Source organism: Trachurus trachurus (assembly GCF_905171665.1).
Source record: "Trachurus trachurus genome assembly, chromosome: 15".
Taxonomy (NCBI): Eukaryota; Metazoa; Chordata; class Actinopteri; order Carangiformes; family Carangidae; genus Trachurus; species Trachurus trachurus.
The window spans coordinates 1,731,505-1,747,500 of record NC_139906.1 but is presented as its reverse complement, the minus strand read 5'-3'; the positions used below and the strand labels follow the sequence as shown (position 1 = coordinate 1,747,500).

General features: G+C 43.0%; 1 protein-coding gene across 1 annotated transcript in view; it reads right to left on the bottom strand.

Annotated features, from left to right (window-relative positions):
• The window catches only part of hectd2 (HECT domain containing 2), a gene marked incomplete at both ends in the record, with an annotated part of 53,172 nt that extends 39,167 nt beyond the window's left edge, over window positions 1–14,005 (bottom strand). Inside the window, 4 exons of the mRNA XM_083987753.1 lie at window positions 2–104; window positions 224–365; window positions 6,359–6,491; window positions 13,922–14,005. Coding sequence (XP_083843879.1) covers window positions 2–104; window positions 224–365; window positions 6,359–6,491; window positions 13,922–14,005 — 462 coding nt within the window. The remainder of the gene's footprint in view (window position 1; window positions 105–223; window positions 366–6,358; window positions 6,492–13,921) is intronic.
• Window positions 14,006–15,996: the final 1,991 nt, after the last annotated feature.

Below are 15,996 nucleotides of genomic sequence, written 5' to 3'. Positions count from 1 at the left end.
CCTTGAAGGCAGCGTTGATCTCTATGAAGGAGTCGAAGGTCGTCAGGTAAAACTCTCTCACCTCCCTCCAGTCGCCTGATTGGACGGCTCGCTCCACGTCCTCCCTGACACACACAACACAACACAGAGACACAGACACACAGTGTTAGTGGTGAATCAAACACACACACACACACACACACACACACACAGACAGACAGACAGACACACACAGGCGACTCACAGGAAGTCCCTGCAGCTCCTGTTCCGGGTCGGGATGACGGGGTCGGACGGGAACGGAGCTTTGACCTCAGGAGGAAGAGTGTCGATGGAGAAACGCTGCTTCTGACGGACCGAGTCGCTGCAGATAGGAGGAAGCTCCCTCCCTGAGGGGGGGGGGAGAGAAGGAGGAGGAGGAGGAGGAGGAAGAGGAGGAGACAGTGTTATGATGAAGGTGAGAGCTGCTGGTTCAACACTTCCCTTTATATCAACGCTGAGGAACATGAATAATTAATAATAAGATAAACACATGTTGATCAGCTGACCCAGATGTTGATCCGCATCATAACAATGAAAAATAAAACTAATTGTTCAGAATCTGTTTGGTCAAAAAACCTTAAAGAGCTTCACATCATCCAGATGTTGGACCAGATGTTTCCAGATGTTGGAGGTTTCTGTTTGGACTGGAACGACAAATATGATGAATCCAATGATCCGGACCAGAACCAGAACCAGAACAACAGAGGGCAGAGTTCACCTGGACAGGTGTTCATCCATCCAACCTGCTGCTCTTGGTTCTGAAGATCCAGATGTTCTGAGCTCCAGCAGCTGGGTCCAGATGTTCAGCAGAATCATCAGAACAAAAAAGGAACCCGTTTATAATCCGTCCAGAACCAGAACCAGAACCAGCTCCTAGTCCAACCTCACCTCATCCAGTGGTTTAACGTCGCTTTCACACTAACCTTGTTTGGTCCGAACCAAAATTTCATGTGTGAACACTCCCCCGGACCACGGTCGGGACTTTTGTCGGACCAAACAAGCGGACCATGGTCCCCCAAAAAAGTCAGGACTCGGTCCGGTTCGAAGTGAACCGTGGTCCGGTTCGCTTCACTTCAGGTGAGAACGTAATCAGACTTTTAATAAGACCAAATACAGGAAGCAAACCAAAACAGCAGTGTTTCCCATACATTCATTTATTCGTGGCAGCCTGCAACAAAGAAATTACTAGGGCTGACTCGATTATCATATTTTGATAATCGAAGCTTCATGGACATAAAATCTATTTTAATCAAAGCTTCGACGGCCGCGGGGGTGAGCGCTCGTAACGTCTGACGGGGGGGGGGGGTCGTAGCGGAAATAAAGACAGTAATGGTAAACAAACACTGCATATCTCCAAAATCAGGCAGGTTTCCAGGACGTAGTAACCTACTCATTTTAATGTAGCAATTACCGATGAGAACCGGTGTCAAAAAGGAAAAAAAGGAAGAAAAAAAAAACAATCGATCACGGACTTCATGATCGATTACCATGGCAAAGAGCAAAGCTTTGAAGTTTCGATTTTTTTGGGTCAGCCCTATAAATTACGTCCGCCATGAATAGATTTTTCGGCTTTTGGCTCGACCAACGCAATATTGTTCTGTTCAATCATCTCTGCATATCGCTGTTTCTCCGTTATTGCCGTTCACACACACACACACAGAGAGAGAGAGAAGCGTGCATGCATGACAGCAGTGCGCGGTGAAAGCGAAACTAATACACGTCATTGAGGGTCAAAACTAATCAATAAGTCAATCAATCATGTAATCCATCCATCAATAACAGCTGTCAATCACAGAGCAAATATAAAATGATGGACTGAAAAAGGAGAAAAGAAAAAATCTGAGTGAAGTGAGAGACGAGTGTTTAGTGGCTGTGAACACACACACACACACACAGACACACACACACACAGCCTCTAACTTCAATCAGAGTGTTTCTTTCTCCGTCCGTCTGTTCTGGTTTATAATTAGCCTCCTATTGTCCTCCCTCCCTCCGTCACCACGGTAACAATAGGGCACACAGCACAGGCCGAGCCCAGGTGCATTGTGGGTAGGAGGCTCATTGATGGATCGATGGAAGAAGAACAACAACAACAATGACCAGTGGTTACATCATCACAGGGGGCGGAGCCAGAGGACTAAAGGTCACGGCTGATCTCATGGTGCCTTCATGTGCTGTGGTAATTATGGTAAATACCAAAAGACGACGTGAAAAGTGCACATGAACACACACACATGTGGTGTTTTCCACTGGGCAACTGAGCTGCCGAGATGAGAATAACCTTTGACCTTTTCAACATGGCGGCGAGCAATTAACGCAAGATTTGTTAATGGTAAGCAGCAAGGCAAGCCTTTAGAAAACAGTTAGCAGCTGTTCACTTTATGTATGCGTGCATGTACAGTAAAAAACACTTTTAAAAAGCAGCCAAACAGTCAGTGCTAAATCTCCATGAATATTAAAGCAGAAGTAAGCGATCCGGTCGTTTTGGCTAATGCTGCGTTCCAGGCAGGCTTTTGAAACCGTAAATTACAGCTTCAAGTCAGGACTTACGACTTTGTAGCGTTCCAGGCAACCCACTCGTGTTTCTCCGACCTGTTTTACCTGTGAAAGTCACTAACGGCCACTCGTAACTTCTGACCCGTGAACTCGCACCAGATCGAACTGGTACAACTTCACGGTCGGAAAAACACGAGTTACGAGTTGCCTTGAACGCACCATAACTTCTTGTCAGCCGATGGAGTTAGCAGCCCCCGCCCTCGTCATGGAGCTATTGGTCCTCGTCCCTACGTCACCACATTCAGGCGCATCCCTTGGCTGCACACACAGAGAGGACTGCCCCTTTATGCCGTTCTCTCTCCTCATTGGATAAAGGTTGTAGGATACAAGGAAAGTTTTCTCCTCGGCTCAGAGCAGAGCAGAGTGACTGAGAGACCCGTGTTTCAGACCAAACACTCTATAGAAGTGATTGCTGTCGGAAGATATAACTATTGAAGACTTATATTAACACAAAAATATTGCTTACTTCTGCTTTAATATTCACCGTTTGAGTTTTGATCATTCATCTTCTTGCTGTAAGAGATGAACTAGGCAATCCAAGATTGTTTTACCCCATAGATATATAGGCTACACGTAGATGCTGCACGTGTATCTACGGTTTTACCCAAGTAACAAGTCTGAATCTGTGTGTCCACCATCTTTATTTTCTCTGTACAACAACAAAAGCACTTGAACACAAGTGGAAAACACCATCTGTACCAGAGCACATGAAGGCAGCATAAGAAGCACCTCTTCCTCCTCTTCCTCCTAATTACCGTCGCCTCGTGTGTCACCTCATTTAATCCTGACGACAACGAGCTCGGTCGCCATGACGCCCTTTAATCAGAGGAGAGGAGTCATCTTCAAGACCTCTGAGGACGTCTCCTCCTCTTCCTCCTCCTCCTCCTCTTCCTCCTTTCATCAACTTTACTTCAGACGAGCCTTTGATGTCTTCGAGTGGACGACTCGACCTCGACCGTCGTCTATTAATTCATGTAATTGATGCAGCAGAGAGTTTGAAGAACGTCCACAAAAAAGCTCCTTCAAAATAAAGGTAGATGTTTGTGATAAAGCCTCTTCAAAATAAAGGTAGATGTTTGTGTTAATGCTCCTTCAGAATAAAGGTAGATGTTTGTATTAAAGCTCCTTCAAAGTAAAAGCAGATGTTTTTGCTATAGCTCCTTCAAAATAAAGGTAGATGTTTGTATTAAAGCTCCTTCAAAATAAAGGTAGACGTTTGTGTTCAAGCTCCTTCAAAATAAAGGTAGATGTTTGTCTTCAAGCTCCTTCAGAATAAAGGTAGATGTTTGTATTAAAGCTCCTTCAGAATAAAGGTAGACTACACTGAGATGGTTTTCTGGTCCTAAAAACTTCAAAATAAAACAAGTAAATACGACGTTTATCAACATCACTCTGCCATTTTCTTTCTGCAGTGTCATCGTGCTCCAGATCAATAAAGTTTAGATGCTTAGTTCAGGTTCTGGAGACGGCGTCGGTGTTTCCAAAACTCTGCTGCGACACATCACAGGTGAAACAGCAGCCGAGCATCGAGCATTATGTGTGTGTGTGTGTGTGTGTGTGTGTGTGTGTGTGTGTGTGTGTGTGTGTGTGTGTGTGTGTGTGTGTGTGTGTGTGTGTGTGTGTGTGTGTGTGTGTGGAGTGTTTCTGCCTTCATATGGTTTTCATTTGGTGCCGGAGGTTTGCATAATTATTCTGGCATCAGTCGCCGTGGTGACAAAGCGCAAGCGAGGCTGGTGAACGCAGCGCTCTCACGGCAGTCAGAAATAACCTCGCTGCCTCTAACAGGAAGACACACACACACACACACACACACACACACACACATCCTCCATGACTGATATCTGATCGATTTCCACTTCTTGCAGATGAACTTGTGATTTCTGCACAGTCAGGTTTAGCAAAGTGCCGACTCATCATTTGGAAAACATGACTCGAGGCTTTTCCTTCCTCCTTCTCCGTGTGTTTTTTCCTTTTCCAGGCTGGAGGAGTTTGCTGCTGCTGCTGCGCCGTCGTCGTACTCGTCGTTGCCGTTGCAGTTGCCGTTGGTAACAGCAGCAGCTCAACATAAACACATACATACATGAGGCCGAGCGTAAACACAGGAAGTAACACATCATTACATCCAGACGGAGAGACTGAGGCCGCCACGGCGACAGTGAACACACCACGACGCTCACATCGGCACACAATGCTGTTCATGTTCAGGGGCCGCGGTTAAAACGAGCGCTCACAGAGGAAAATAAAGATAATGGAGGTAAATAAAGACGAGTGGCGGCTGCACAATAAAAACAGTTGGGTTAAAAATTAACCCAATTTTAACCCAACTGCTGGTTCAAATAAGGACGAACCCCTTTTTTGGGTTATTTTAACCCAACGGCTTGGGTTAATCTTTTTGACCCAACTTTTGGGTTGAATATTCAACCCAAGAGTTGGGTTATGCTAACTACAACGTTGGGTTATTTTTAACCCAACTATTGGGTCGTGTATAAAGCACTTGTTCGACCCAATAGTTGGGTTAAAAATAACCCAATGTTGTAGTGCGCGGACAGCATTTTTCAAATGAACCGGCCGGTTAAGTCACAGAATTACCCAACCCTTAACCCAACAAATGGGTTACTCACTGAAAAATAACCCAATTACTTGAACAACCCAGGAATTGGGTTAAATTCATAGCCCTATAACCCTGAAAATGGGTTAAACTCTGGAAAAACAACACAAAAATTTAACTCAACACCAATAACTCAGAAATTGGGTTACAGAGATAACCCAACATTTTTTAGTGTGTGCACATGGACCTGATCAAAACCATTTCACGCCACATTCTTCCTAAATCTGGTTTTGAGGTTAAAAAAATAAAACACTTGATTTTATTTTTGAAGGCAAAAGGCAGAACATCCAACCAAAACTCTGCCTGGTTCTGGTTTCTGCTGCGTTCACTGCACCAGATTAAAAATTATTATAATTTTTTTTTCTGTGGCCAAACATTGCTGTTTTTTTTTTACAATCTGGACCTTATTTCTATCATAAACTCCGATCATTTCCTCCCCCAGATAACTTTGGTGTCATTACAAGTGGTTGTGATGAAATGAGCTCCAGCCGAGAGGCGCGTATATCCGTATAATGGAGTCTACAGGGCAGCAGAATGCAGCCTCTAAATAACACATTATCTGCAGAGAAACTCCTTCATTTCACCAATATTTAGTTCTGATAGGCTAGTGCTATTCCCCTCTGAGTCCGGGGTTAGCTGTTATCAACATCCGGGGTCTGTAGGTTGACCTGCTGACCTCTGACCTGGATGATGTCATCTCTGAGCGCCGCACGGTGCGGATTGTTGCTACCGCTAATGCTACGGTTGGTTTCTGCGTGTTTCCGACTTTCCGACACACTGCAAAAACTCTAAATCTCACCAAGAATATTTGTCTTATTTCTAGTCAAAACAAATCTCATTATACTAAAAATAAGACTCATCACATTAAAAAGCAGCTTGTTTTTAAACACTTTTTACTTCTTTCAAGCTGATTTCAAGTTTTTCTTTCTTATTACAAGCACAAAAAACTTACTTTCACTGGCAGATTTTTCTACTTATTTCAAGTGAAAATTTGTTTGCAACAAGTGAAAATTATCTAAAAACGTAAAGTAAATTTTTAGGTGACGAGTCTTATTTAAGTGGAAAGAGATTAGTTTTGACCAGATATTAGACATTTTGATTCAGGTAAAACTTCTGTGAATTTCAAAATAAAATCACTCAAAGATAAAATGAAAAACCAGTGAACATTGAACTCACCGTGTCTGAAGCCCATCACGCCGCCGCCCAGGCCGCCGGTGAAGCCCCGCCCCCCGGCCTCTCTCCTCTGGCTCAGCGTGGAGATGAACGTTCCCAGAGTCGGAAACGGCTGCTTGGCTCCGCGCCCAAAACCCTGACGCAGGAAGATGACGTCATCACCATGGCAACGCAGAAGGAGAAGAAGAAGAAGAAGAGGAAAGTGAGGCTCAATATTTAAAATACTGTTTGGTTTTTGTTTAAGTTCTGGTTCAGATAAATCTTCTTTTCTATTTGATTATTTTCTGAAACATATAAAAATGAAATAATATCTCAAAAAAAAATCTGATAAATCAATTTTATTTAATCAAATTGTATAAAATTCAGCTTTTTGATGTAATTTTAAACATCACAATTTACTGCACTGAAATTATTTTTTACATATTTGTCAGTAAATTCACCAATGAGTCAATAATGTACGAAAACAACATGTTGAGTTCAAACGCAGCTTCAGAGATGAAACAAAATAAAGTTTAAACTAATGTGTTGCCTTCAGGAACCTCTCGTAAAAACGTCCTTCGTCTTTATAATCTGATACATATAAAAGAATATTTAGGTTTGGTGCGGTGGCTTTAAATTGTAATTGTGAAAACGGCTTCACTGCAACTTTATGAAAATAAAACATCTGGACACTGATGCAGATGTTCATGTGTTGCCTTCAGGAACATTTCACACAATTTTCTACTTTGACCTGAACATGATCCAATTAAACGAAGTGACAGATGACAAATAAAATATAAAATACTAAATGAAATCATAATAGGCATACTTTCTGTTTGAATTCATCAAAAACGCTGTTTAAAATGATGATTATTTGGAAAATTGTAATTATTTTTTACTTCTTTACCAACTTGTTCTCATTAATCCATTGTTGTTGATGTTATTTTTGCTTTTCTATGTAGTTTTATGTTATGTTTACTCCAATGTTCTGTACTCTATTACTTTTTTAAAACTCTCCTGTGTCTGATCAGATCATAAAATCAATAAATCAATAAATAAAACCACAAACACAAACAGAAACAGGACTAAAAACTGGACCAGAACCTGCGAAGATGAAACTCTGACAACTAAAATAAAAATAAAACCTTTTCTCTTAAATTCTCTTCAAATCTTTTTTTTTTCTTTATTAAAACCGACGACGTTAACGAACACGTTGCCAAGGAAACGGATCAAAGTGAGTCTGAAGCAGCTGCAGGAACAGACAGAACATTTAACCGTCCTGTGATTAATCACCGTCTGCAGAGAGAGAGAAGGAGGGAGGGAGCGAGGGAGGAGGAGGAGGAGAGGAGGAAAGGAGAGAACAAGACTAAAGAGACAGAGAGAAAACAAAGGAGAGAAAGTGAAAAAGAAAAGCAGGAAAGGAGGGATAAGAGAAGGAAATGAATTCAGATGAAGATGGACCGAATGTGGAGAAAAATACAGAGAGGATATGAGAAAGAGGACAGGAAGTGAGGGAAGGAAAGAGGAATGAAAGGAGAGAAGAGAAAAGTTCAGAGGGAGGAGGAGGAGAAAAGAAGAGGAGGAGGAGGAGGAGGAGGAGAGATCAACAGATGCACAGCAGCCGCTCCTGACAGCAACACACACACACACACACACACACTGAGCCGCGGTGCGTTCAGGGGCAGCGGAACAGAAGGAGCAGGAAGACGACGTTAATCTCCCGTTCAGAATGAATCAGTTTCCAAAGAAATAAAAAACCCAGAGGAAAAATGTGAGAGAGAGAGAAAAAAAAGCCTTGGTCTTGGCATCGACACACACACACACACACACACACACACACACACACACACACACACACACACAGAGAGAGAGAGAAACACACACACACACAGTTTCCATGTCATTATTTCATTTTGTCTCTTGAGCAAAAGCAACTGAAAAACAAAGAGCAGTTTGTCTCCGAGAGGAAAACGTCCAGACTCAGCGACAGGTCACATGATCACATCCAGTGTGTGTGTGTGTGTGTGTGTGTGTGTGTGTGTGTGTGTGTGTGTGTGTGTGTGTGTGTGTGTGTGTGTGTCTGCGTGCGTGTATATGTGTGTGTGCAGGTGTTAGCGACACACTAACGTCAGCTGTTTGTGTCGATCAGCTGCTTCACACACAGTCGAGTCAAATCAAACTGAGACGTGATGATGAAGTTCTTCACTCTGAGACCAAACACACACACACACACACACACACACACACACACACACACACACACACACACACACACACACACACTGACTGACACACGGCTGCTCCTTCCACATCTGGATCGGACAGAATCCGTCCAGATGTGGATCTGGGACTCGAGGCCGAGGCTCCAAGCAGGTGTATTATCTTCTCTGTGTTGTTTTTTTGTTTCTGTTGCTGTTTAACCTGGTAGTTGCAGGACATATTATATATCAAAACGTGCGTCTTGATCGGGATCGGTGTGCTATTACTTTTCTCAACAGTTTACAAATTTTTCGCGACGTAAGTCTGCGCACAATTTTTGCATGTAAGTCAATGGGACGGGCGGAAAAAAAAGAGCGAAAAAGACCAATCATTGGAGTTTAACAAACGTCTACTGCTCAGGCATACTTTCACCTAGAGACACCATTTAAACTTTAAACAGTAGACACAAGTCTTGTGTATTGTCGTATTACTCCACGTTTTGATAGGTCATATAGTTTTTGATCAATCCCTGTTCAATGACCATGATCATTTTTGGAGAAATTATGAGATTATAATGGGTGTGTATTGGACAGAATGTTCGTGTCAGAGTGCGTGACATCATCGGTTAGAGTGGGAGAGATGCCAGAAAAACTCCAGATTTTTTCTCTTTCCAAACTCGGCCTGGCCACAATTTACACTCTACACACATAATTTTTTCAGAATTTGTAAGACAAACTTGTCCTGTCACTCATCATCTGCTCAAAATATCAGAGAGACTTACAGAATTTAAACTCTGAGCCTCTAAGTGCGGCCACGTCTGTCTCTGCTCCTCATTGACTCCAATACAAATATTTTCTGAGAGAAGCAGAACGGCCTGATGTTTTAAAACTGCCAGCGTCGCCAAAATATTTACTGTAGAAACACCAAATCGTACCAGCATTTTCAGTAAGTCCTTAGAGCAACGTTGATCTGTGTTTTGTTCTGATAGGAGTTACCGTTTTGTCAGAATAAGCCTAAATGTGAGACCGGTGCAGAGGCAGAAAATGGCTCTTTTTCTCCACGTTTCTGTCTGTCTCAGCCTGCGGGGGCCCCTATCGCCGTGGTAACCTCTTTGATCCTCAGGCCAGAGCTCGTTAACTTCATAAACAATCCACCTGGCGCTCGTTTAAATGTTTATAAACAGAGACACAGCTAAATCAGACTGACACAGGATGCAGCTACTAACTAACTATGTGTCAAGTCAGTCACACACACACACACACACACACACACACACACACACACACAGACTCTAGAGCCAGCTTCATGTGATTACAGTCACACACACACACACACAAACACACACACACCTTCATGTGATTAAAACACAGTTAACGTGCAACATAATTTAAACTTAAACCATGATTTAATCTGGTTTTAAAGTTAAACCTTGTTGGTGTCAAATGCGTCAAATGCCTCTGGTGGGAGCAGCTGATAGAGTCCCCCCCAGCTGACAGCAGCCCACCCCACCAGCCAGAGGGTCCAGGACCATAGGGACTGCAGTGGAGGAAGGCTGCCTTAACACCCTGCACAATGGCACCCAGTACACAGAAGTTAGACAGGACCAGCCAGCCCATCACCTGGTCCGTTCAACAAATCAGTTTATGCTACTGTGATTTATGTAGCCTAGTTAAATACTACAGTAATCATCATAGTGTATTGGCAGGAAAGACCAATTAAATCTGTATCAAATATTGATTAATGAATTAATCGATGATTTGCATGTTGGTCTTGGTTAAAGCAGAAGTGAGTGATATATTTGTGTTAATATAAGTCTTAAATAGTTATATCTTCCGACAGCAATCACTTACATAGAGTGTTTGGACTGAAACACGGGTCTGTCAGTCCCTCTGCTCTGCTCTGAGCCGAAGAGAAAACATTTATCGTATCCTACAGTTTTTATCCAATGAGGAGAGAGAACGGCATGCAGGGCTGTGTGTGCAGCCAAGGAACGCTGTGAATGTGGTGACGTAGGGACGAGGACTGTTATGGTGCGTTCAAGGAAACTCGTATTTTTCCGACCGTGAAGTGGTACCAGTTCGATCTGGTACGAGTTCACCGGTCGGAAGTTACGAGTGGCCGTTATAGTGACTTTCACCGGTAAAACAGGTCGGAAAAACACGAGTGGGTTGCCTGGAACGCTACAAAGTCGTAAGTTGTGACTTGAAGCTGTAATTTACGATTTCAAAAGCCTGCCTGGAACGCAGCATTAGCGAAAACGACCGGATCACTCACTTCTGCTTTAAGTACCACCTTGAAAAAAAAAACAATGTTTTGTTGCTTACAGTAAGCTATTCAGTCATTCAATGGTATACTAAAATCCATGTGAAAAAAATGCTTCTCACTGTTCTCAGGTCAAATATTTATATGTGATTAAAATGCAATTAATTGCGATTAATTAATTACAAAGCCTCTAATTAATTAGATTAATTGTTTTAATTGAGTCCTGGCCCTATTACACAAGATAAACACACACACACACACACACACACACACACACACACACACACAGTTAACCTAATGTGGTTACAGCTCCTCCATATCAGTGCTTATAGAAAGATGACCATGTGTCTGTCTGATCAGCTCTGTCTTGACCTTAAGATCGTGGGTTTGATTCCCATGTTGACAGAGATGGCAAAATCGGCAGTAGCCGTGGCCCATTCAAAATTTCCCGAGAGGAAATTTTCTAGTTCACATCTATTACACCTCTGTGATACGTTTAAGGGGTTATTTAAGGGTAAATGTGCAGATGTTTTGATTTTAAGGGAATCACCCTCTTTATCAATGGGAGTCAGTTTGAACTGATTACGATCAATCATCCAATCATTTGTTGTAATATTGATTGATGACAGACTGAGATGCTTAACGCTGTTGTCATTGGTTACGAGTCGCTGCTTCCAGGAGCATCAGACGTCAGAGAGGAGGAAGAGGAGGAAACACCTGTTGCAGCTGAAGGTTCATGAATCACAAACTGATTGATTAGTTTGAACAGTGTGACACGTTCTGATCAATGAGTTAATTAACAACTGAGTTAATGAACTCTGATCTGATTGGACGTTGGTCTGACAAACAGCAGCAACTTTGTGCAACAGGTAAAAAACAAACAGCTGTGGCCAATACAGAGAGGAGGAAGAGGAAGGAAGAAGATGAGAAAGGAGAAGGAGGAGCAGGATAGGGAGGAAGAGAAAGAGGAGAAGGTAGAGGAGGAGGAAGAGAGGCAGGATAAGCAGAAGAGGGAGGAAAGGGAAGAAGAGGAGGAAGGAGAAGCAGGATGAGGGGCATCAGGAGAGGGAGGAAGAGGAGGAAAAGGAGGAGAGGTGGAGGAAGAGAAAGAGGAGAGGAGAAGGAAGAGGGAGGATGAAGAAGAAGAGGAAGAAGGAGAAGCAGGAGAGGGAGGAAGAGGAGAAGGTAGAGGAAAGGGAAGAGGAGGAGTCGGGAAGCAGAGGAGGAAGGAGAAGCAGGATGAGGAGGAGCAGGAGAGGGAGGAAGAGGAGCAAAAGGAGGAGAGGAGATGAAGAGGAGGAGGAAGAGAAAGAGGAAAGGGAGAAGGAGAAAGAGAAGGAGGAGGAGGAGAGGGAGGGAGGAAGAAAAAGAGAAAGAGGAAAAGGAGTATGTTTTTATGTATTTTGGACATCCTGGCTGCAAATCAATTTCCCAACTGAGACAATAAAGATAACTTTGAACTTTGAACTTTGGAGAAAGAGAAAGAGAATGAGGAGCAAGAGAGGGAAGAAGAGGAGGAGGTAGAGGAGGAGGAAGAGGGGCATGGATAAGCAGCAGAGGGAGGAAAGGGAAGAGGAGTCAGGAAGAAGAGGAGGAAGGAGAAGAAGGATGAGGGACAGAAGGAGAGGGAGGAAGAGGAGGAAAGGGAGGAGAGGAGAAGGAAGAGGGAGCAGGAGGAGCAGTGAAACTCCTGAGCTGCTGCTGCTGCTGCTGAGACATTCCTGCTGCGTGACACCACCACATGACATCACAGAGAGAAACCACAACCAGCAGCAGTTAGCCGCTAGCCGCACGCTAACAACACACCATGACATCATCACCTTCATCACCACTAACACCACCACCATCATCATCATCATCATCATCATCATCATCATCACCATCATCATCATCATCATCATCATCATCATCATCATCATCATCACCAGCTGCTGATGTCAGGACCTTTATGTAACAGCCACAGAACACAGGAGGCTTTTATTGTGAAAGGGTCTGCAGCAAAACTCCTGACAGAAGTTTGTTTTAAAATCACACAATTTTACACAAAATCACACACATGCCGCTGTGTGTGTGTCTGTGTGTGTGTTACATAATCTGAACTTTTGCAAAACTGTATAAATAAAAAAATCAATAAAGTGAAATGCAGCTGCTGCAGAAACCATCAACTATAGAAGATGAGCATCGCCTCACTGTGACATTAACACACAGCTCATTAATATTAACACACAGCTCATTAATATTCATGAATCACTTAGACTTTGATCTTCATGTGCGTTAACAGAATAAGATTAATAGCTCAATAAGTTGTTAAACCCTCCTGGGTCAAGGAAGGAAGGAAGGCAGGAAGGATGAAGGGAAAGAAGATGGGAGGAAAGAAAGATGGAGGGAGGGAACAGACCAGGTGAAATGGATCAAAAGAGGAAGGAAAAAGAAGTAAGGACGAAGGAAGGAAGGAAGGAAGGAAGGAAGGAAGGAAGGAAGGAAGGAAGGGAAAAGGGAAGGAAAGGAAAGAAAGATGGAGGGAGAGAGAGAACAGATTTGTTCAAGGAATAGGGAAGAAGGGAAAGAAGGAATTAAGGGAAAGGGGAGGAAAGAAAGGTGGAGGAAGGGAACAGACCAGGTCAACTGGATCAAAAGAGGAAGGAAGAAGTAAGGACGAAGGAAAGAAGGAAGAAAGGAAGGAAGGAAAGAAAGAAGGATGGATGGAGGAAGGGAACAGATTGTGGAGAGTTAAACAGACTGAACTTGTTGCTGTGTTGTGTAACTGCAGTTAGTTTTCTAAAAGGAACAAATCGAGCTCTCTGATTGGCTGCTGCTGTGATGCTGCAGGTGGAGGTGAGTGTGTTGTGTTGTGTTGTGTTGTGTTGCGTTGCGTTGCGTTGCGTTGTGTTGTGTTGTAATGGTAAATGGTGTGTATTTATATAGCGCTTTACTATACCTGAACGATACCCAAAGCGCTTTACAGTACATCACATTCACCCATTCCCACACACATTCACACACTGTGCTGTGCTGTGCTGTGTTGTGTTGTGTTGTGCTGTGTGTTGTGTTGTGCTGTGTTGTGCTGTGTTGTGTTATTGTGTTGTGTTGTGTTGTGTTGTGTTATTGTGTTGTGTTGTGTCTTACAGCTGGAGCGGAGCTGTAGATCGGCGGCAGCCTCTCTCTGTCCCGGTCCAGACCTCCTGACAGCGCGGACTGATCTCCATCCATCATCCTCTCTCTGGAAAAACCTCCGAGTGTGTGTGTGTCTGCGTGTGTGTCTGTGCGTGTACGTGCGTGTGTCAGTGTGTGTGTGTTTTTCCTCCCTCGGTGGAAACTCTCAGTCCTGTCCGCTGCTGCTGCTCCTCATCGGGCTGCACATGTTGTTCCCTGAGCCCGGTGCGGTCACAGACACACACTGATCCACAACATCCTCCAGTCCGGTCTAAAGCTCCAGCGGACTCGAACAGGTGGCCGTTGCTGCTGCTGCACTCTCCTCTACTCCGCTCTGCTCTACTCTAGGTTGTGTTGCTTTACGCGCGCAGCTCCCAACGCGTAAAACGTCTCCAAAGAAGCAGAAGAGAGAAGGAAAAAAAAAAAAAAAAAAACCCAGCTGCTGCGCGTAAAAGTGTCCGGCGGCTACGTCACAGCGGCTACGTCACAGCGCCGCGGTCCGCACGAGCCGCGTCCAGGAAACAAAAACAAAGAGTTTATTTTATTTTATTTTATTTTAAAAGTCGCTGAGCTGCAGGAAAAAGCGCCTCGATCCGACTCCGTCCCTCACTGCGTCGACGGTCGGACAGGCAGCGACGCTGAGGGCCGGCGCCATGTTGGAGAGGAGGAGGAGGAGGAGGAGGAAGAGGAGGAGGGACAGCATCCACAGAGAGAGAGAGAGAAAAGAGAGAAAATAACGGGAAACAGAAGCTGGATTCATAATAAAGGTGAAAGAAAGAAAGAAAGAAAGAAAGAAAGAAAACAAACAAGTCAAATCTAAAAGTAGTAAAAGCAATAAGAAACGAAACTATTTCCATTAAAAAATAAGCTAAATTGAAGAAAAAACTATAAATGAAGCTGTTAAAAGTAATGACTGCAAGTTATGATGTTAATGAATTAAACCCTTTTTTTTGTAAACCATTTTTTTTAACTAATCTGTGATTTGAAAAGGAAAAAAGAGAGAGAGAATAACGGGAAACAGAAGCTGACTTGGATTCATAATAAAGGTGAAAGAAAGAAAGAAAAAAGAAAGAAAAGGAGGAGCAACTGAAGGAAAACAAACAAACGAGTCGAATCTAAAAGTAAAAGCTATAAGAAACGAAACTATTTCCATGAAAAAGTATCTAAATAGAAGAAAAAATAATAAATGAAGCTGTTAATTAAAGCAATGAGATAATAAAATGATGATTTTTTTTTTTTTTTTTTTTTTTACTAATCTGTGATTTAAAAAGGAAAACAAAAAAACGGTAACACTTTACAATAAGGGTCCCTTAATTAACGTTAGTTATTACATTCTAAAGCAATAATTAACTGTTTACAGATATATTAACAATCATTATGTATTACTTAGGATTAGGAAACACATTCATTAATGTAGCCTATTAGTAAGCAGTTAATTAATGTTTACTACTCAAAGTTAGTTAATGCATTATTAAGTAATAATAAAAGTTGAATAATGTAATTAGTTATCTTATCATTATGTATGCATTACTCAGCATTAATTAAAGCAGAAGTGAGTGGTCCGGTCGTTTTCGCTAATGCTGCGCCTGCGTTCCAGGCAGGCTTTTGAAATCGTAAATTACAGCTTCAAGTCACAACTTACGACTTTGTAGCGTTCCAGGCAACCCACTCGTGTTTTTCCGACCTGTTTTACCGGTGAAAGTCACTATAACGGCCACTCGTAACTTCTGACCCGTGAACTCGTACCAGATCGAACTAGTACCACTTCACGGTCGGAAAAATACGAGTTTCCTTGAACGCACCATAACAGTCCTCGTCCCTACGTCACCACATTCACGGCGTCCCTTGGCTGCACACACAGCCCTGCATGCCGTTCTCTCTCCTCATTGGATAAAAACTGTAGGATACGATAAATGTTTTCTCCTCGACTCAGAGCAGAGCAGAGTGACTGACAGACCCGTGTTTCGGTCCAAACACTCTATGTAAGTGATTGCTGTCGGAAGATATAACTATTTAAGACTTATATTAACACAAATATATCACTTACT